Source organism: Phoenix dactylifera, chromosome 16, assembly GCF_051530095.1.
Source record: "Phoenix dactylifera cultivar Ajwa chromosome 16, Ajwa_hap1_PhDact_Kaust_v1.1, whole genome shotgun sequence".
NCBI lineage: Eukaryota > Viridiplantae > Streptophyta > Magnoliopsida > Arecales > Arecaceae > Phoenix > Phoenix dactylifera.
In genome coordinates this window covers 1,168,857-1,191,882 of record NC_143205.1, presented here as the reverse complement: position 1 = coordinate 1,191,882, position 23,026 = coordinate 1,168,857, and the positions used below count along the sequence as shown (strand labels likewise).

The following is a 23,026-nucleotide window of genomic DNA, read 5'->3' as shown; positions in this document are numbered from 1 at the left end:
CGTTGGGGTCGGAGTCGACTTGCGCGATCTGGAGTCGACTCGGCTGTAGCGGGAGTCGACTCATGCTTTTCTGGAGTCGGCTCGGCAACTGTTCCAGATTTGAATTAAAGTGACCTCCGCGACTGGGAGTCGACTCGACTTAACCCGGAGTCGACTCGCCAACTTCTGGAGCTGACTTGCCATTTTCGGAGTCGGCTCATCCCATGAAGTCCATGGAGCTAATTTTTCAACTTGGCCCACTCGAGTCGACTCGACAATCCTGGGAGTCGACTCGGCGCTCAGAGCCCGAACTCCCGATCTTCTGTCTTTTGGCTCGTCCAGTCTTGGAGTCGACTCGAACTGTTCCGGAGTCGACTCGGCTCTCAGTTTCCGAAACACAGCCTTCTGCCTTTTTGATGTAGCGCTGCCTTGGAGTCGACTCGAGCTGTCTGGGAGTCGACTCGAGCTTTCTGGGAGACAATAATTCGGTCTTCTGTCTTTTTGGGGTCGCGCTGTCTCGGAGTCGACTCGCGCATTGCGGGAGTCGACTCGGATCTCAGAGTCCGAAAACTGCTCTCTGACTTTTGCCTTGTGTACCACTGAGAGTCGACTCTACGCTTTCTTTGGAGTCGACCTGCCAACCATCGGAGTCGACTCGCGTTCCACAGGAGTCGACTCGAATCTCAGGGTCGAAAATCGCTCTCTGACTTTTCTGTCTGTAACTCCTTGGAGTCGACTCATACTACTCCGGAGTCGACTCGGTAATCATCGGAGTCGACTCGCGTACTTCAGGAGTCGACTCGCTGACAGGTTTTGAGTTGAATCTTTCTGTTCGTCTGTCAGTTCTCAGTCGGAGTCGACTCGTAATGATCCGGAGTCGACTCGAGCCCGTGCCAGTGATTCTGATACGCTTGGAGTCGACTCGTAATATCCCGGAATCGACTCGAGTCTCAGACTTTGGTTCAAACTGACTTCTTAACTTATCCAAAATATCTTGAACCAAGTCTAGAAACACTTAGACAAGATTTTCACTGAAACACTCAATTGAATTCATTAGTAAACAAAAGATATACTCAAATGCTTTGAGCTCATCAAAATCAAATAGGGTTTTAATCAATCACTCCACATACATGCTACAAAGGATAGGGACCACGGTGCATGATCTGATAGAGCTCACGAGAATACGATTGCATATAGGAGATGGGCTCCTTGAGGTCATTCAGAAAGACACGATGTAGCTGCAGATGACTTTGCACATGGGGTAGGATCTATAAACGTATCAGATTCTGAGTCGTATATTGGATCCTATTATCCACATGCACAAGCAGCCTATGATCCATATGAATACAGATATGGATATGGTGTATCTGAGGCATCTTCCGGTGGCTACTACCTTATGTAGCCCAAAGCATCTTACAGATCGAATTTTGCTGCCGGTATATTCGAATGGGCCCCTTCACAACCATATTATCGGTCAGAAGACACCTCTCAAAGCTAGAGCTTCAGCGAGAGATCCGATAGTGTTTATAATCCAGCGCGCGTCCTTTATGAGATGAACGTATAAGACTACAATACCGCTAGGTTAGCGGGATGGATTGATGTGCCTCCTGATTATGCTCCGGATATCTATGAGAGGCATTACCACTCGATCGATTTTAGATATCATTATGTATGTTTGTTGGACTTTAAAAGTATGTAACTGATTGTATTATTTTTAAATTTTTACGTCACTACTTGGTTTAAGAATATTTTATATTATTCATTTTATTTTTTGTATCATTTTAAAGCAATAAGATGCATCATCTAAGTTACATCAGAATCATAAAAAATTTAAAAAATATTAAAAAAAATCAAAATAATATCAAAATAATATTAAATCAGACTTAAATTCATAAAAAAAATTTGAAAAGAGTTATTACCAATTAATTTTTTGGGAACTCCAAAAAAAGAGGTGTGTCGATCCGTGAACCAGCATGCCCTACCAATTCGGTGAATCATACTGGGCACTAACCGGTACGGATCTTAGTACCAGTTTAGCGGACCTTGCCTTATAAAAAATATTTGTTTTGCTTGTATACTCTTCATTTTTTTTCTTGCATATATGCCTATACCATCTAATGCCATTAAAAAATTAGCAGTTTAAAATTAAAATAAGTAAAATATCCAAAAAGAAACATTTGATAAGGGTATGTATATAAATAATACTTTGCAAGGGTATTCATGCAATTCCACATATTTAGGAGGGTTTACATGCAAAAAAATCTATTTTTATCCTTCTTTTATTTCAACCTATTTTAACACTCGGATTTGTCTAATGTCTGATCCTCAATATTTTTCGTAAAAATATTACTTAGATAACAAAAGCAATTATAGAAGTTCTTTCACTAATCATGGGTTTATTCTACTTTATTCTTCTTCATTTATAACAACTATTATATCTTATGTTATCGAAACATAGAAAATAATTACAATCTCTTAAAGACACACAATAAATTGCAATGATTAAGCTTCTTTGCTACTGCTATGCTCATAGGTGGAAAAACAACATCAATCATCCCCAAGCAAAATTATTAGAGGACTTTAAATTCTTCACACTTCTTAAAAGCCTCTGCGGCCATATGGAAGAAGGCCACCCTTTACATTGTGTACCTTAAGCTACTTTTCTTTGAGCTTCAATTTTTTAGAGGAAGAATAGATCTAGTGTATAGGGCCTATCTTATCACAGTAATTTTAAATCAGCCACCAGCTTGCACATAAAAAAATTTTAACTCTAAAAGATAAATATTATAAATCTTATATACTAAAACATAAATTTGCAAATCTCTCACAACATTTTTTTAAAAAAAAACATAAAACTAAAAGCAGGTGCTAACCATCTTCTTTAAAAAATTATACAATGAAAGGTTGCCTCTGGCGGGGAAGCGAGTCGAGAAAATGGTTTGATTCCAAATGGAGAAGTAAAAGAGAGGATCGAGAGAGATCGAAAGATTTTTTAAAGAAGGTAGAGATATTAGTATCCAGTAAGACTTATTAATATGTTACCCACTTCAGAAATAAAAAAAATATATTTTCATAATTTAAAATTAATTTTTAATTTTAATAAATATAATTTGGGCTCATTGCATTAGCTAAATCGCTATGTCAAAGTATTCATACAAAAATAGTATTTTATGAAGGCATGCACGTAAATATCAATTTGGAAGATATTCATACAAATTCTAATTTTAAAAGGGTATTTATGCAAAAAATCTAAAAAAAAAATTGTGTGTATACCCTTCTAAGTACATAAAATTACATAAATATGCTCTAAAATTGCTATTAGCATGTATACCCTTATAAACATTTATTTTTGTATATTTATTCATTAATGGTATTTTTGTCATTTCAATTTTAAACCGCTAACTTCTTAACGACATTAGTTAGCATGAGTATATATATATATAAAAAGATATATATATAAAATAAGTGTTTGATATGGATATATATATATATATATATATATATATATGTAAATATTAATTTTGAGAGGATATTCACACAAATTTCAATATGTAGAAATGTATATACACAAAAAAATTTAATTATTTTAAAAATACATATGCTGGTAAAGGTGAAGATGGTAATGGTTGCAATGGAGGAAACAGAGGTGGCGGCAGTGTTAATGGCAATTTTGTCGTTGTCACAATAGAGATAATGACAATGACAGCAATGGTATGTTGGAGTCATCACGAATTCTAAGGAGTCCACTATTTAATTTTTTCTTCTTTGTTTTATATGATGGTTCAAGTTAACTTATGGTAAGCCTTAGGCTTCATAAATTCAAATCTAGTATGAGTATGACTTTATTTTGTTTTTATTGGATTTGGTTTTCAGGTATTTTCAGCATTTAGGTCGGTGATGTTTTCTTTAAAGGAGACCTTGGCATCTCTTTTGAGTGCGAGGCATTTAGAGAGAGAGAAAGAGGCAGCGCATCTTTATAGTGTATGTCATCCTTATATGGAAGAGAAGCTTTACGTCTCTATTTTTTAATTAAAATTTTGTTCTCTCTCAGGATATTTTTTTCGTTCTCTATTTTTTTTTCAGCATCTTTTTCTTGTTATTTTTTTATATTTGCTTGGGATCTTCGGCCGATGCAGTCAATCTACTCTAGATAATATGCCATTATACACTATAGTAATGACGAGCAAGTAAGGGCACCAATGATATAGTGAGGCGATATTGATGATGGCAGTGGTGCGGTAGAGACGGCGATGGTGGTAGTGATGGAGCACCTTGAGATATAGTGGAGGTAGCTATAATAATAGTAGTGAAATGGTAGTGGTAGCAGTAATGAAGATGGCAATCACGACAATCATGATGGTAGTACAAAAGTGGTGGTTGAGTTGGCGATAATAATGGTCGAGATAGTGGTGGTAGTGGTAGCAAAAAATATGCTTCTTATTTTTGAAAATATTGAATACAAAATTTTTTTATTTTTATTCTTTTAAAAATAATAAAAATAATTTTAAAAATACCAGTGATAACAGGACGGTTGGAAAGACCAGTGATAAATTGCCATCCCTGTTTTAAAAGAATATTGCAAGTAAAATTTTGAGATAAGTCATTCATCCTATTAATTTGCGACGTGACAGAAGGATCCTTCGAGCTTAGTCAAATACCAAATGTTATACTAATAATGAATTAGCAAAAGAAAAAAACTGATGATAAGGTCATCAAGTGTGTAGTAGATTTTAAATTTCTTGTTTTAAATGACAATTTGAAATACTCATGGAGCATTCCTAACCCTCTTAAGATGCAAATAAAAAAGAATATAATTATCTTCAAGCGAAAATCAAGATAATTAAGGTAATACTGAAGACTGTTATGCTAATTTAATTTTATATCATTTTGTTTAGTGAGGTAGTAACATCATGGAGACATGCAAGGTGTGGCGGCATATGGGTAAGGCGATAATTTATGGCGCGGGATCAATAGTATTAAAGTTGAGTGCATATACATGCACAATATATATATATATATATATGTGTGTGTGTGTGTACACATATGTATATATATATGTGTGTGTGTACACATATGTATGTATGTATGTATGTGTGTGTGTGTATATATATGTACATATATATATATGTATATACGTATATGTATATGTGTGTGTGTGTGTGTGTGTGTGTGTGTGTGTGTGTATATATATGGATATGTATGTATATATTCATGCATGCATGAATGCGTATATATGTTTGTGTATATATATACTATTTTATATTATTTGATCAATTTTAAAGCATGTAACTTGATAAATAATACTAGCACCTCCTAATCTCAAGAAAAAAAATCTTAGAGTGAGAAAAAATTAATAATGAAAGATAGAAGTATGGATAGAAGAGGATTAATATATAACATTTGAGTAGTAGACATTTTTCTAAAAAGTTTATAAAAATAGTTTTAAAAGAGATAATTATGTGCAAAACTAGAAATAAATTAAAATACTAACTACATAAAAATTAAAAGTAAAATAGCAATCAAAAAAAGAAAATTGAATGTTACAGTTTCCATTTATACATCAACTGCTGCTTTTGCATAGATTTCAGGTTAAGCATTTGTTTCTTAGAACTTGTTTCTTTAGAATTTGGAAAATAATCGTAAAGTATGCTTCTGAAAAGTTCTAAAAGCAGACCCATATTGCATAACTAGGCAGAAGGTGGTCGGTTTGTGCTCCCTTTGTTCCTTCTACGGTGGCTTTTGCTTTCCTCTACTTTCCGCTAGCCTTGTTAACCAATTTCTGTCAACATACAAGTCTTATATTGGATCCAAAGTCATTTTTGAACCACTTCAAGGAGAAGCCTTGGAATTGACCTATTGGCACAAGTGCATTTCTGCGAAATTTATTAAGTCATAGCGAAGAAAGAAACAATATGCTTGTTGTTCACACTAAAAACCTTAAATAAACCATTTATATGGGAAAGTTAAATTTTTTTAATTTTTTCCATTTATTCTTTTTTAATAGATAATATATTTTCATATATTAGGAGGATTATAATATAATAATTTCTTTAAAAATACACTTACATATAATAGGTAGTCCATTATTGAAAAAAATATGATATCTTCAAAGAATAACTTAAAATTTTGGTAGAGGAGACCATATTTGGTCCGAGAATTAAAAAAAAGTAGAATAGAAGATATTATTCCTTATATCCTCCGACTCGGTTTGTGCACCATTTGCTCCTAATTCACAATAAATTATTAATTAGATCAGATCTACAACCAGTTCAACCATAAAGCAACATTTATAATAGTAATATATATATATATAATGGCAATACATGCAAGGATGAATTTATTAGTGGCGGTGGATCTCCAACTAATAATTTCTCCTAATTCACGTTCCAACACACTTCCATGCATAACCTGTAGCAAGCATCTTCACATCCCGGCAAGATTTCCGTTCATTCAAAATTGTGCCCATTATGTTTTGGCATGCGTAATACACATAAATATACGTGATATGCGTAAAAAGATGTGTCATAATTCCATTTGTTGATAAGATGGCGAGCCGTGCAGTTGATTTCTCCCAAATTAAAAGAAAAAAAAAAAACAAGAAAACTAGGTTCGAAGTAACCATATCAGCCCAGCTACTTGACAATGAGACTTCTCAGATGGTACTCCATCCTGGCCTTCAAAAAAATAAAGAAAGAAAACATGGTAGTTGTCCTACTTTCAGCTGAACGAAGGATGAAGCATACTCGTCACGCCGAAAATATATAACAAAGGAGACCAGTATGAAGGTATATTGGAGGCAAATAGAAGTGCTCGCCGGTCCCTTTCTATACTGCTCAGCATTTTGAAAAAGTTTTTTGGACACATGAGAAATTTTTCTTGCCAATGCTTTGTCACTTTTTTTTTTTGTTTGATTCTGTTGAGTGCACTTATGTTATAGTAGTGTGAATGGCTGTTGTGAAAAAAAAAAAAAAGAAGACTTGAAACTCGTAATCCAAGTTCTCAGGAGATTTGAAAGCTGTAGCTGACAATATATTTTCATCGTTTGTTTACCTTTCAAGCTGATAGTCAGAAATTGAGTATATTAAATTAATACTCCTTTTCTTAGCAATCATATCACATACCCAGATAGACGAGACTCCTGCATTGCTTGCAGCGTAGCTTAAACATTTTTCTTGATATTCTTCCATATGCCAAGCAAAAAAACAAAGCCCGATTTCTTAGTTTAGCCTGATGCTTGAATATATAATATCTAAAAAATTAATTTTTATATATTTAATTAATTAAAAAATAGTATATTTCAGAATAGCTTATATTTGATTAAGCATATATTTTTCCAAAAAAATTATGTAAAATATCTATTATATTTTTAATAAAAAAAATTATCCTATTCTACCTAAAAGCTTAAGAATATTTTTTTTAAAAAAAAATTACCTAAATTTTCAGCCGATAGGAATTGAACTTTTCCGCATCTCATATAGATTTTCTTTTCTATGAGATGTAGAAATCTTATTCTCATGAGAAAGCTACTTTTCCAACTATCATATTTTTCTATTTTTATATTGGCCATACTTTTTTCCCTCCTTCTCGCGAGCCGGATGAGTTCTAATATTTATTACACTTCAACCTCCATCTGGTCTAAAATCATTGCCTGTGACAATAGCATAGCATTACCACTCACGTAAGGACCAACCAAAGTATGGTGGAAATACACTAACATCATTTGCAAACAGGCTTTTCCAACACAAGGTCCACCACAATATGTGGTGGTTGTATTGAAAAATTAAAATTTCATCTCGCCTTCAAATAGCTATTGACATTTTGAACTATTACAACATTCGAAGAAATTACTTGGTACAAAAAGATAATGAACAATACTTATCAAGAAAAAAAAACAAAAATAATTAGAAGATTTAGCATGGAATAAATGAAGAGTTAACACTGGTGCTTGTGTCTCAAGCATATAGTACCCTGCATTTTTCTGCAGTTACCCTCCCAGGATGCGCCTAATGGCTGCCCGCTGCTCAGCTGTCAATCTTAAAGGAAACTTAACATCGAACTTGATCCTCAGGTTTCCCTTCTTCCCTGGCTCTTTGGCGATCGGCATCCCTTCATTTGCAACCACAAGCTCATACCGAGGTGTCACAACATCGATCACATTGACTGCAAGGTCGCGCCCGTCGAGGGTCGTGAGGTTTATTGAGGTCCCTGCAAGTGCATCCACCAATGGAATCTTCTGGTAGACCACAAGATCATTGCCATCCCTCTTGTACACATCATGAGGTTTCTCGTCGATGACAAATACAAGGTCTGCTGGTAATAGATCTGCCTGCTCGTTCCCCTTGTCTGGAAATGTTATCTTGGTTCCTTTCTTCCATCCAGGCTTCACATCAATCGATAAGATCTCTGTCTCGGGCACCAGACGCCTATGTTGCATGCAAAGATGAAAAAGAGGAAAACATACAACATATCAGCAAGATCAAAGTCTTTATCATTATGCCTGAGAATTTCCATTACAGAAAAGTTTATTATCAAACTGAATACAGAAGGATGATAATTATGACGATAGAAAAATAATACTGAGTCAACATCACATTACAGACTGATTAATTTAAGTTGATAGGCTATAAGAAAAAATAATTTTATCTCCAATATGTGAGAGGAAAGAAACCCAAAAAAATGAATATGGAGGCAAACCATTATCAAGATTAAAGGAACTAAATAACCAACAAAAAGGAATGACACACATAGGCATGCATACGTACGTACGTGTGTGCGCGCGCGTGTGTGACGTATTATTTATATATAAAAAGAATATACAATCCAGAAAGGGCAAAATTTGAAGAATGAATACCAAATTACATACGAGAATTTGTCTCTCTATACATTGCTGAGATCCTGCAACTTCCACCCAAAAAAAATGATGCAGCATATCTCTTTCTACACAAAACTGCAGTGAGGGATATCACTCTATATACCTTGCTAAGTAGATGAAACTATAGAAATCTACACCTTTAAGCTTTAAACTGCCCAGTCAATAAGTATATATTATTGTTCTGCTAAAATAACAAAGAATGAAGGTATAGAAATAAATAGATAAGGAACTCAATTAGTTCTAAAGGGATCATAATTCCTAGAGTTTCTGACATGATAAAGATGTGTTTTAACTTCTACATATCAAATAAACCATGATTTTATACTTTACATGCTACTTGACCTATCAATATTCTATAAACAATATTCCTGGGTCTAAAACACAGGTTTTCAAACCGTTTCAAACATTAAGCTGCAGCATATAATGACTGTATATAAGTGGTCGTTCCAGATATACATTCTTGAGTACATGTATTGCCTGAATCTCATATCAAGTGAATTCATAATAAAAGAGTCACAAGGGCCAGGCGCCACCACCCCAAGAGATATGTTCATATATAAGAAATGTCAAATGACTAGTGAAGAAGACTAGTGGTGGTAAAGATATATGGCTCACACTGTGTATGTGAAGTCAAAGGACCACATAATTGGAGCAAAAACACATTCCAAATAGATCTTAGCAGTACCATGCCATTCTATTGAATAAGGAGCCCCATGAATGGAAGGGGAGAAACATAGAAGATTATTTTTAAAAAAAAGGGATTTTGGAGAATCTCAAAGATGTTAAGAATGGATTTCGTATCTTTAAACAATTCACAATATTTTTTTCATAGTTATCCATAGCAATAAACGTTACGATCCTACCATACTTCTGCAAAGCTCAGCTAGAAAGCAACAAATTCACATCAAACAACAGTGAAAATAAAAATATGACCAAAAACATGAAAATGATAACTATTCAGGCCCTTAACACAAAAAAGAAAAACTTTGACTAATATCAAGAAATTCTATTAGCAAGGACAGCTGAAAATGTTCCAGATCGCTTTCCAGAATAAAATTCTCAGTTTGATCTTCTAAAAATCTTCATAAAATCTACACTGGTGGGGAAAGTCGTAAGCTGCAAATAAAACAATTGTTTACTGATCATACACAATATTGATGTTCATCCAGCAGCTGATTGGTTTGTGGAAACAAGAAAGCTTGGAGATTCTGTTCAAGCAATATAACCCCGATCCTCCTATCCATGTAAATTAGTAGTAGACTAGTAGAAGACTTGCCTTGCTCTGTAACTCATAACCGTGTTGGTTCCTAATTAGGAAAAATAGTATCATACCTTTCAAAGAAACGAAATAATTAAGTAAATATTTTATGAGATGACAGAATTTAAATTTAAGTTTCACTAGGGAAACACTTTAAGTGTCAAACAACCAACCTCCTGAACTCTAAATGGTAGCCATATTATATAGTAATATGATGCAGATATGTTAACATATAGAACTAAGAAAGAAAAGTGTGGGTCAACAATTAGAAAACATTTCACTTGACAAATCTGCATGAAGAATTATTCTCTCATACAAAATGTGTGAGACTAAAACAGGATGCAAAATTCAATTCAAGCATACTTCAATATCAATGTTAACAAATCACATGCTTGCAGCCATTCTGTAATAGCATCAGGGCATGAAAGTTTTCAGTGCAACATCAATCATGAAATCATATCAGCGCATGAAAAGTTTTCAGTATAACATCAGTCATGAAATCGTATCAGGACACCACAAGATATCTGGAAAAGTGTATACCCATTTGGTCGCATGACATTTCTTGAGATCTTCATCTTTCTTGTTGATCCAGTATAGAGTTCTTCGAGGCTGCATGTGAGCTTGCTCTCCACAGGTGGTGCTTTCCGAGGCTGGCCTCCACTGGCACCAGCACCCTTGGTATTTGATTTGAAGGTATTCTTTGTCCCACCAAATCCACCAAAAGTCCCACCACCATCTGTTTGAAACCTTGTGGACTTTGCACGCCCCATGGACTCAAACCCAAAAGGGCTGCTTCCGAAGAACTCAGCAAAAATATCCTCTGCATCTCGAGGATTGAATCGGAAATTACTGGGACCACTTGAGCCATGAGCAAATGGGGCCCCACTTTGGGAACCCGGAGGGGGCATCCCTTTCAGGCCTTCTTCTCCATATTGATCATATACTGCCCTCTTCTGTGGATCGCTTAGAACCTGAGACAGCAGGCCTGACATATGAGAAAGATATGGGAAGATATGGTATCAACTAGAATAACTCTGCAAAGCTAATACATATCATGGTTTTTTTTCCCTCTCTTTCCTTCAGTAAAGAACAATCCAAATTTTTGAAAACCAGTAGATATTAAACTCTAGTAAATGGCTCCATGAACCCTTCAAAGGTACATTTCTCTGTAGGCAATCATATTGAATAAGGAAATCTAAGTTCAACTAATGTTCAAAAAACTATTGAAAATGAATCATATACCAAAGTTTGGAATATCAAAAATTGGGAACATAATAAGACATAATAAACCAGGTTCTTGCTTCTTTTTTTCATTCTTGTGTACAGTTTCCATGTTTTCAAACAAGAAGTGATTTCTTTACTACCAAACTAAAAAAATTACTATTAGAGAAGCAGAATATTCTTGGCTCAAACAAAGATAAAAGTCTAGTTGTTTCTTCAATCTAGAGCAACCTAGTCTCTAAATAACAGAATCTAGTTTTGTTCCCGCAATGCATTGTTAAAAATCACGACTTACAAAAAAATTCCAAATGCATTGTTTAGCCATCAGAATATTCTAAACTCTGAACCATCATAAACTGGCAAAAGGAAAAATTCCATGTTCCAACAGAAATAATATAAATCAAAATATAAAGAAGATTCTTGCCGTATACCTATTTATGCTTTCTTTCATCCTAGATTAATCCGAAACCATAGTAACATAAGGTTTCAACTGAGATAACACAAGCATGCTGATGAACAAAAGCCCATTATTTTAAGTCAATAATTCCATAAAGGTTTCTCCCAAATAATCATTGTCATGAAAAAAATCACACATAGCAAAGGAAATTAAATAAATTAGGAATCAAATATATCATAGTTGTCATGGCAAAGCCAAGAATGTGTTCAAGAATCCGAGATCCCAATCAAATTTCTATAAATTTTAGATTTATAATACCTCACTAATTCCTTATTATCCCCTAACAACATGAATCAAATCCAGGCATCTCTTGATAAAAAAACTCAAGAAATACATCGAAAAAAAAAAAGAATCAGGGGCAGGGAATCGATCCAATGACTCGCCTCATAGGCCTCTGAGAGCTGCTTGAACTTGGCCTCGGCCTCACTCTTGTTGGTAGGGTTCTTGTCCGGGTGCCACTGCATCGCCAGCCTCCGATACGACTTCTTGAGATCCTCATCGGTGGCGTTCCGGTTCACCTTCAGGATGTTGTAGTAATCTACTCCCATGCCGATCCAAACATCAAATCAAACCAAACACTAATCCTAGCTCCAATCCTTTTTCTTGGGTGATGGAACAACAATCCTTTCAATCAAGAAAGCAAGCTCTTGAGATCGCGCAGGATCCTTAAACTCGCCACCGATCCGATCAATTCGAACGAGTTCTTGGAACGAACGCTTAAAACATTCCAGCTTGAGAGATCTCCGAGACTGCGCTTCAAATCTCAATCAAAAAATTGCGAAAAAAACGCAGAAATCCAGCAGAAACCTTCATCAAGAGCTCCGATCTTTGGGATTTGCTTCCGAATTCCGAAGAAGACAATCGAAATCTCTTCCGAAACGAAAGGCGAAATAGAATTATCGAAGCCTTCGGGCGAGAGAAAGGAACCTAAACAGAGCGGAGGGATTGGAAGGCGCTTGGCGAAGAAATGAGACGAGAGAGATCGATGGCTTCTTTGTAATAAAATATTATTTCTTTGTTTCATATCCAGATTAATAAAATAATATCGGTGACCAAACGAAAAGAAGACTAACGGCACATGTTAGCAACAACCAGTATCCTTTCCGGTCCTACAATTAGTATTTTTTTTTTTCACTAGCATGAAAATAAATGAGTAAGGAAATATATCCATCTAAACTCCTCCCAATAAATTTGATCAGTGGGATCGCAGCCATCTGTTGCACATACATCATACATTCAGACAGCAGTCCATGCCACTTAATAAAGATATGGAGTTTAAGATAAAAAAAATATTTTTTTGACTTCATATTGTCATTTCCAACATCCTCTTGGCTCTGAAAAATCTTCAAATTGTAGATTGTCTGCATCTTTTTTTCGATGATAATTTATCATTAAATTCTTTTAGTAAATCATAGGAAATAATTTACTTTTTGATACTTAAAGATTCATCATTTAGAATTGGAATTGGGTCTGGGTTCGAGCAAGACCAATCAGGCTAGGCTAACTTTGGGCCAAGCTTTGGGATATGAACAATTCATGTCAAATTTAGCCTTAAAATCAAATGCTTGAAATTGTTTCAGCGGTATTTTAAGCAATTCTAAATCCTGCTTGAAGCTTGATAGCAGCCAATAATCTTTAGATCGGTCTAGACCCTTGGCTTTTCCACTTAAAACTTGCCATCCAATCCCCTACCCTATGAGAATGAAATTGATCCTTTGGACAAAAAATGGCAATGTCTCTCATCTCTCGAGAATGATTATGATCTTGAAAGCCTCTCTCCTTTTGATTTAGCTGCACTAGGGTGAATAACCTTCTTACTTGGTTGCATCCGATTCAAAACCTAACCATCCAACCTCAACCCTAACTATAACCCTCATTTTTCGTTTCTAACCCTAGACATATGATCCAACCCAAATCCAACCTATCCAACCTAGAGCTAGCTATTCTATTTGACTTGATCACACCTAACCAAGTCCAATTATACTTGATCGAGCCAAAACCATACCTAATCTGTTGTCAACCTGACGTAATTTTACTTGTCTTAACCAAATTTTAGCCCAATTGACCCAACTTTAGGAGCTAACACTATAAGTAATCTACAAGCCTAAAATTAATATACACATCCAAAATTGAATCCATCTTGAACCCAGTGTGAACTTAAGCTAGTCCAATATATCATGGCTACATCCAAATTACCCTTGATAGCTTTACTTCATGTTTCCACTTCTCTATCATGAATGTACTCCTACATAGAATCCTCCTGCATATAAAAGGGGTTATGATGATATCCACCGACGTTGCCTCCTTTATTTTTCTTTTATTAAGACCACCTGACAAGTGGCCCCCTTACAGCTTTTCACCTCATTCGTCTTTAAAACAAAATTTGATTTTTCCTTCCCTCCCCTCTTGCCATGTATTTTTTTAAATATCATCCCTCCATACTACCTTCCTTCCCCCGAGCCCTTCCACCAAGGTATAATCTTTAACAAACTCTACCTCCTTTCGATGCTCTTTTTATGGTATGCATTGGATGATTTTAGGTGTTTTGTATTTGGCCCTTACACCCCCTCCTAATGACATAATTAACCTTCTAAATTGTCCTAGCCCAACTCTTAATCCTGTCATTCTACTCTCCATCTTTGAATCCTCTTCTCCTCCTACAGAATAATCACCATCCATTTCCTTCTCCACCTTATCAATCTAAAAGAAAAGGAGACAAGCCAATCTCAATCACCGATCTGTTAATCTCTCTTCATCCCTGTCTTGGATCCTCTCTCCTAATTATAGCAGAGGATGACTCAAGTATCGACTCGATCGTCTTCCTTGGCCACGACGGACCCTTCGCAGTGCCAGCAGCCGGATCCATGTGGCCACCAACCACAGGCTAAAGATCGGTCACCGGATCTCCTCGCTCGAGCTAGAATCCGGCTCCCCTAGGTCACTGGCGGTCTCCACCACCATGGGCGTCCGCTCCGGCCCGTCCTCCAGCACTGACGTCGAAAACCTGCGAGATGCCTCCGCATGCCCGATCCGCCCACAATCGTAGCAGAAATCGAGCACATTTCCATAGACGAAGGGCTGCCAAAGCACCTTCACCTTCCCACTGATCTGAACGTCGGGCAACCACGGCGCGTTGGCATCGATGGACACCTTCACTCTGGCAAATCCCATGACTTTCTGTTGCTTCGTGATCCTATTGATGACGAGTGACTGACCAGCCACTGCCGCAATCCAAAGGATTATCTCGCTCGATCAGTATTTCACTAGGGGCTGAGGTAATTAGATTTAGACCACCGCCATTTTCACAACATCCAGTCCTGACACGAAGTCAAGAGCCCACAACTCCATGGCCAACAGCCGACCCGCCACCATGCATGGCCCCGCGGTCAAGACACGATTCTGGTTTGCCGTCGATTTGAAACAGAGAGCAAGGTAGTCATCAGTGATGAGCACTGCTTCCACCTCGGCTTTCGTCTTTTCTAGAGAACAACATCCCGGGCTACCCACTCCGCCGGCACCCAACAACCCAGGCTATGGACCACCACCATCCGATCCTTCCACTCGCTCCTAGAAGCCTCGATCGGCTCCTCCGGCAGCTTGAGGACTGCCAAGAAAAGTTGCCAAAGCTTCTCCACCTTTGCCTCCGAATTTGGGTGGGTTGCTCAGCCATCGGGCCTCGCCTACTTCCCTTTGCCTGCGGATCCCGGCTCTCGCCCGAGACAGTGCCGCCCACCGCTTTGCTCTTCTTGGCCTTCTATGCCATTGCCGATCGTGCACGATTCCTGAAAGCTTTCACTTCAGAGCGAACTAGCCGTTAAACCATACCACAAGCAACTTTCCTTTGCATCCTGCATGAGCCATAAATAGTCAATTTTGATTCCTCCATGTATTCATACCTAAATTGTTTTTGAAACCTTATTGGAGGCAGCATAATTAAACAAAGTTAAATTTTGAGCGTAACCTACATGAGCGATGCATCTCATATGAAAAATGCTGATTGGAGATAATTATATTCGAGATTGCGATTAACCAGACAAAATAAACTTACCAAAAAAAGAATAAAAAATATTAGGAGCACGTCATTAATTCGATCTCATTCCCCCTTAGTCCCATCTCTTCTTATTTTACTCTCTCTCGCTTCTGGTTCTGGGTAAGAGTTGCCGCGGGCATTTACTCCCACCTCTTGGATCTCAAGACCTATCTCTCCGCTCTCTCCGGAAGCCTACGTTCCCTCTGTCAAAATCCGACCTTTTGCTGAAAGATCTCGCCTTTCCCGATAGATCTGCCAGCCCAACCCTTCATGAGCTAGGTCTTGCTTGGAAACCGAGGATTTGTGAAAAAGATGCATTTTTTTGGGGGCGGGAGGAAATCTTAGGTGGATATTAGGCTTGTTTCCCTCTTAGAAAACCGTGTGAGAGCTCTGGAGATTAGGGTTTTTCGTTGGAGAGATCTTAGATTTGATGATGGTGAGAATAGAGGTTGCTGTTCTTCTGCTTCTAGTGTCGGCTTGGGGGTTCGAGGTTGAAGCTGATGAGTCTGATCACCGGTACAAGGAGGGGGATCATGTCCCTCTGTATGCTAACAAAGTGGGGCCTTTTCACAATCCAAGGTAATATGAGAAGTGTGGTAATTTAATTTCTTATTTCTTGTAAGTTCCTCCAGAAATAAGAGATTTAGGTTTCAAGCTTTTGTCAAGGGCTTCTTTTTGTGTCCTCCAATATGCAGCATTACGTGTACCAGAGAATTTATCAGTTAAATGAGAGATATCTGATTGCTAACTTGTTAATGCGTCGGGGTTTTCATGTGGTTAATCCTTGATATAATTTTGATGTATTGATATTATTTTAATTTTTGGGGATCAATTCTCTTTGCCAATTTAAGTTGACATATCTCCGTTCACTATTTGTTTTTTTTTCTTTTTTTGTGTGTATACTTTTGTGTTGAAGATAATGGATCTTGCCCTTGACATGCTTCAGTTTTTGCTGCCTCAATTTAATTCCAATTGTTTAATTCCAGTTTGTATTACCTTTTCAAGGTAGTACTCAGATGTTTATTTCATGTTCTTTGTGCTTCTGCTATTATACATGTTATATGCTTGGTATTGGACTTATAGCCTCTAGGGTTCCCAAGGGACAACTATTCTGCCACCTTCGGCTCTTGGATCTGTGATTGCTCTTGCAGTAGAAAGGCTCTTGACAATGAAATTGAGAATGGGACAATGTGTACTTGAAAATTTCTTTATTTTTTTCTCTGTTTGCCTGGGCGACTAAGTGGTGGACTTTTCACGTTTTAATTTTTATGTTGAGATTGCACGTTTCATTTCCTTCGAACTTTCTTTAGTTTATCATGAATGCTACTATGCCTTTTTTTTTTTTTATCTGCAGTGAGACGTATCGGTACTATGATTTGCCATTTTGTTCACCAGGTTTGCTATCAAAATCTTCTTGTTTTTTTTTTTCACTACAGTCTTTGTTGGTTGATTGGTTTTTAAACTTTCCGTACTTGATTGATGCACATGATCACAGAGCATGTGACTGAGAAGAAGGAAGCTCTAGGGGAAGTGTTAAATGGTGATCGTTTGGTTGATGCACCATATGAGTTAAATTTCCGGGAGGACAAACAGTCCATGTCTCTTTGTAAGAAAACTTTGTCCAAAGAAAAAGTTGCAGAGCTCAGAAATGCAGTCTCAAAGGATTATTACTTCCAGATGTACTACGATGACCTTCCCTTTTGGGGTTTCTTGGGAAAGGCTGAGAAGGATAAGCCTGACCCAAGCGAGAACAAGTACTTGCTCTTTAAACACATTCACTTTGACATTTTGTACAGTGATGACCGTGTCATTGAAATTAATGTCCAAACTGACCCAAATCTGTCTGTGGACATAACGGAGGATAAGGAAGTTGATGTGGAGTTCTCATATTCTGTGACATGGAAGAAAACTGACATTCCCTTTGAGAAGAGAATGGATAAGTACAAGAAGTCTTCTTTTATGCCCCAACATTTAGAAATTCATTGGTTCTCTATCATCAACTCGTGTGTGACAGTCCTCCTTCTGACTGGATTCCTTGCTACCATTCTTATGCGTGTGCTCAGGAATGACTTCATCAAGTAAGAACTGCACAATATTTTTCACTTATGATCTGTGGTTCCTTGCGTTAATACTGAATAGTTTTTACCTGTCTTCTTATAGATACTCTCATGATGATGAGTCCCTTGAAGACCAAGAAGAGACTGGGTGGAAGTATATTCATGGGGATGTCTTTCGATTCCCAAAGCACAGGTCTTTGTTTTCAGCTGTAATTGGATCTGGAACTCAGCTTCTAGCTCTGTAAGAACCTCATGCTGTACTTTTTTGGATTTGTTATTTCATCTAATATAGTCTGTTATAGTCTAATACTTGCTTGCTGCTGCTAGTGCAATGTTTATCTTCCTTCTGGCACTTGTGGGGGTGTTTTATCCATACAACCGTGGTTCCCTTTTCACAGCTCTTGTTGTTATCTATGCTCTTACCTCTGGTATAGCTGGATATACAGCGACCTCCTTCTATTTGCAACTAGAAGGGACTAATTGGGTATGAGATTGCTTCAGCAAAATGTAATTTCCAAGAATAGAACTCTTTTTTCTTTTTTTGGTGGACTTGTTTTAAGTTTCTTTCTCCTGTGAATTGCAGGTTGGAAATTTACTGTTGACTGGCTGCTTATTTTGTGGTCCTTTGTTCCTAACTTTCTGCTTTCTTAACACTATTGCCATAGTATACAGCGCCACTGCAGCCTTGCCATTTGGTACTATCCTTGTGATTATTCTCATATGGGCCCTGGTAACTTCACCTTTGCTTGTGTTGGGTGGCATTGCTGGTAAGAACAGCAAGACAGAATTCCAGGCTTCATGTCGCACCACAAAGTATCCACGAGAAATTCCTCAGCTGCCATGGTATCGGGGCACTATTCCTCAAATGGCGATGGCAGGGTTCCTTCCCTTTAGCGCCATCTATATTGAGCTGTATTATATATTTGCTAGTGTCTGGGGTCACAAAATTTACACCATCTATAGCATACTGTTTATTGTTTTTATCATCCTCATTATTGTCACAGCATTCATCACTGTGGCAATGACATACTTTCAGCTTGCTGTTGAGGATCATGAATGGTGGTGGAGGTAAAACTACAACTCTTTTATATTGCATCACAGATAACATATTGGGCATATCATTATGTCTTATATCTCAAACTTTGAAAGTCATGTAATATTATGCTTTGGTTATCCTCTCTTTTTTTTTGCTATGACATTCATCTGGTGCATGCTTTCCAAGCTCACAACAGTATTGTTCTGCAAAAGTTATCATTCATGTCATTTTATTTCTTTTTCTTCTGCATGGGAAGTTGCACTTATCTCAGTTCTTCTTGTTCATTTTATCTGCGATCATGGTTTTTTAAGTAGCTATGCTTTTGAAACTTACAATGTGTTATTTAGGATGTTGCTTCATATTAATCATTATTTAAGTATTTTTAGCTTTCGCTTCTATTAGGTGATTAAGTTGAAGAACAAATTATTTATTGGTGTTAGATCTGTCTTGAATCCATTTCATGTCCATGTTGAACGTAAGATGATATTTTGGTTGGCTAAACAGTCAGACATACTCTGCCGCATAAACCATGTTTCTTTTTTTTTTTTTTTACTTTGTTCAAACAACTTGTAGGAACATATTGCATCAAAGAAATGTATGACATGTTGTGTGTCCATGAATCTTTGAAGAACTTTGGAAGTAAAAAAGAAAGGTCTGATGTTTGTTAGGATGAATATAAGCAGTATTACACAGCCTTTTACAATTTACATACAAGTCTGAACAAAACTAGAGACAAATGTTGGCATTAAAATTCTCTTGTGTCTCTTTTATGGATTAAAAGCTTCACTATTTTATGCAGGTCCATTCTTTGTGGAGGATCCACTGGTATATTCATCTTTTTCTACTGCATATACTACTATCATGCAAGATCAGATATGTCAGGATTCATGCAAACGTCTTTCTTCTTTGGTTACATGACCTGTATCTGCTATGGGTTCTTCCTCATGCTGGGGACTGTTGGTTTCCGTGCCTCTCTGCTGTTTGTGCGGCACATATACCGTTCAATCAAGTGCGAGTAAATTCAAATCTAGCTCTAGGTCAGGTCAGGTTATGTGGATACTCATTGCGGCTATAGAAACAACATTTGCCATGGCCTATATTACCAAACTCTCCCTGCTGATGGACTAGATGCTTGTTTTAAGTTTGATATATATTTTTTGTGTAAACCTACCTCTTCATTCCGTTTCAAGAACAGGATGCGACGCCTAAAATGCGAACGGCAGAAGTATCAAATAACTAGGAGAACTTGTATTATGAAAATTTTAGAATGTTGTTTGTTTGTTATCACGATCCCCTAGAGCATAACAGTTGCTGTATACCTGTATGGCAGAATATGGAAATGTACAAGGCTACAAATTTTATCAAAATAATAATAATTTTTTTTAAAAAAATATTTAATTAAAATTATTTAAATATTTTTTTACAATAGTTTTAATGTGATATAAATCAATATTTACTAATTATTAACATAAATCAAATAAATATTTTAACAAGTCTGGCTAAAAAAAAGTATTTTTAAAAATTAGTTAAAAGTATAAAATATTTATTGAAAAATAAATTATTTTTTGAATAATGTATTTTTTAAAGTATATTATTGTTTTTATAAAGAAATATCATATATCTGATATTAGACATTGGTCACGTAATTTAGTGGTGTGGGTTAGAATGCATAAAGAGTCAAATATCAGTAATTTTAATTACTGGTGGTATGGGGTCTAAATTCTACCATTTTATTCATTGGTGGTGCAGTGTTGAAATCAGTTTTTTAAATTACAAGCTGATAAGGTCAATGAATAATTTCTATTAGTGGGGCTAGATCATAATCATGCCGAGAATGTATACATATAAAATAAATTTTATAATTTGTTCAGTCCTATTTTCTAAATTTGATAACATAACATATAATATAATTTAAAATAATTATAACATTAATATGCCCGATATGTTTCATTAAGTATAAAATAGATATCATAATTAAATTTAATTAACTAATTATTACTTTCCAAAAATTCAGTTACTTACCTCTTTTCGCTTCAAAATATCACTTCAGTCAGGCAGGTCAGATTTACTTATTTTCATATCATTAAAATGACATTAATTTTGTCATCTTGGAAGCCAAGCAAAATTAAAATATTATTGCGGATATGGTCTTATGCTCAAATCAGGATAGATGAACTGAATTAATTAAGATCATACATGATTTAAGTGACTCAATGAAGATCAATGATGATCAAATTTAAAAGAGATTTGATAATGTCGAGATAACGGGTTGGTTTACCACTTGGGTATTGAGGTGGTTTAGGATCTCCACTTAGGGTCAACTTGGATCTGAACAAAGGATGACATAATTTTAAACCAAAAGAGAGAAATAATACAGAAAAACAAAGAAGAAGAAAGAAGAAAAGATGAGGAAGCAGGAGGAGGTGAGGACCACGATCAGGTGGCTGTGGCGGTCGACAACCGGAAGATCGGCGACAGAGGCGACCGATGACGGTGACAGGGGCAGCCGACGATGAAAAGAAGAGGAAGAAAGGGCCGAAAATAGAGGTTTTAGCTCCTCTCTTTCTTCCTTCAAGATTCTGACGATGGGGCTCTAATGACGGCTCAAGGTATCAAAGGGGACAAGCTTCCATCTTCGGCAACAAGTGCCAGCAGCGGAGGAGGCCGGAAAAGAAGAACAATAGGGGGTTTTTGGATCGAAAAATAGGGGATGAACATAACCCCTTCTTTCACATATTTTTTTGGTAAAAATGAGGCCGCTGATGAGGCTGGTGAACGAGGAAACAAAGGAGAAGAAGATTAAGGTGCTTACCCGTGCTTTCGCAAGGGATTTGCTGCATTTTTCGGCGAGCACGAGAAGCTTAGGTCATCGGCAATGAAGGGAGGAAAAGACGAAGACAGTTTATGTAAGAATCTTCCGATGAGAAAGAACTAAGGAGGTTCGACGGCTTAAATAGAAGTGTAGGGTAGGCTTATCCTAGCCTCCGACAGAGTCGGTGGTGGAGGACTCATCTTCCTCCGCCGCCATGGTTCACGAGGGCTCTGCCCTATTCTGAATGGAAAGAGGGCTTCAGGCCGTCACTTAGTGTCGTGCTGGGCCAACAAACCGACCCCACAAGGCTGGGCCTTCACATTCTCTCCTTAAAAAAATTTCGTCCACGAAATTTTCTTTTTCTATGTTTTCAAAAGTTAAAGATTCATAGTTCTAATCTCATCCTCAAGTTTTTAATAATTTTGTTGATCAATACAACTTCATCATTAGTTCTTATCATAAGAATAAGATTCAATTCTTCCATATTTAATTTTTTTGGTAGATTATCTAAATTAAACTTCTCTTTTATGAATGAAAATGAACATCTTCATTCTAAATAAGAATATTAAGTTTTTTTGTCAAAATATCAACCGTTCTTGATTAATTAATCTATCCTCAGATTAGATCATAAACAACTCCAATCCACCCTTAATAGAATATTCACCAAGGTCAATAGATAACCTCAATCTCTTTCAATTAAATAGAGGGGTGATATTAATTAAAGAAGCACAAGTTTTAGATTTAGGAGAAAAGAAATTTATACCAAAATATTTCATATCTAAGATTAAAAATTTGATGATCCATTAATGCTAGTTTCAAAATGCCAAGAATTTTTTTGGCACGACATAAAATTGGAGAACTGAAAATAGCACAATGACATCCAAAAATCAGAACATTTTTCTTTCGTTTATCAAAAAAATCGTACTATACAAGAAAATAGATCAAGTCTTTTGTTATTACAACTTGCCAAATCAAAGAGATAATACTTTTGACCAACTTAGAAAAAATAATTCAGACCACTACGTTTTCGCTCTGCCCTCGGATTCAAACCACCAAAATATTTGGATTTACTAATAACTTTTGATCAAAATACTACTTTGTATTATAAACTAAAGAGATCTAAAATTTTAATTTTCAGATAAAGCTCAAAAAGGAACCTTTGATTCTTGTTTACCTCAAGCGCATCAATCTAGATTAACCCCAAGTAAATTGATACATTCAAAATGAATTGAATCTTAATTCTCTTATTAGTTTAACTAGATGATTCTAAGTTAAACTCCTACAAGTAAAAATAATTAGAACAA

The 23,026-nt window shown here is 36.4% G+C and overlaps 2 protein-coding genes across 2 annotated transcripts; one reads left to right on the top strand and one right to left on the bottom strand.

The window, feature by feature from the left end:
• Positions 1 to 7,698: 7,698 nt before the first annotated feature.
• LOC103723859 (uncharacterized) lies at positions 7,699 to 12,788 on the bottom strand. Its single transcript, XM_008814932.6, has 3 exons — positions 12,171 to 12,788; positions 10,650 to 11,080; positions 7,699 to 8,402 (listed from the first exon to the last, which is right to left on the bottom strand). The coding sequence occupies exons 1-3, from the start codon at positions 12,333 to 12,335 to the stop codon at positions 7,964 to 7,966; spliced, it is 1,035 nt and encodes a 344-aa protein (XP_008813154.2). The 5' UTR covers positions 12,336 to 12,788; the 3' UTR covers positions 7,699 to 7,963.
• A 2,891-nt stretch (positions 12,789 to 15,679) lies between these two features.
• On the top strand, positions 15,680 to 20,197 carry LOC103723858 (transmembrane 9 superfamily member 2-like). The gene is made up of 7 exons (XM_008814931.6): positions 15,680 to 16,396; positions 17,172 to 17,212; positions 17,313 to 17,895; positions 17,978 to 18,115; positions 18,202 to 18,358; positions 18,458 to 18,942; positions 19,710 to 20,197. Exons 1-7 carry the CDS (start codon positions 16,248 to 16,250, stop codon positions 19,927 to 19,929), a joined length of 1,773 nt encoding a protein of 590 aa, XP_008813153.4. The 5' UTR covers positions 15,680 to 16,247; the 3' UTR covers positions 19,930 to 20,197.
• Positions 20,198 to 23,026: the final 2,829 nt, after the last annotated feature.

Coding starts and splice junctions, on each gene's coding strand:
- LOC103723859 (XM_008814932.6), bottom strand. CDS start 12,335: ATGGGAGTAGATTACTACAACATCCTGAAGGTGAACCGGAACGCCACC. Junction 11,081..12,170: donor AGCTCTCAGAGGCCTATGAG/GCGAGTCATTGG, acceptor CTGCTGTCTCAG/GTTCTAAGCGATCCACAGAA. Junction 8,403..10,649: donor AATGTCATGCGACCAAATGG/GTATACACTTTT, acceptor CATGCAACATAG/GCGTCTGGTGCCCGAGACAG.
- LOC103723858 (XM_008814931.6), top strand. CDS start 16,248: ATGATGGTGAGAATAGAGGTTGCTGTTCTTCTGCTTCTAGTGTCGGCT. Junction 16,397..17,171: donor GGGCCTTTTCACAATCCAAG/GTAATATGAGAA, acceptor TTTTATCTGCAG/TGAGACGTATCGGTACTATG. Junction 18,116..18,201: donor GGAACTCAGCTTCTAGCTCT/GTAAGAACCTCA, acceptor TGCTGCTGCTAG/TGCAATGTTTATCTTCCTTC.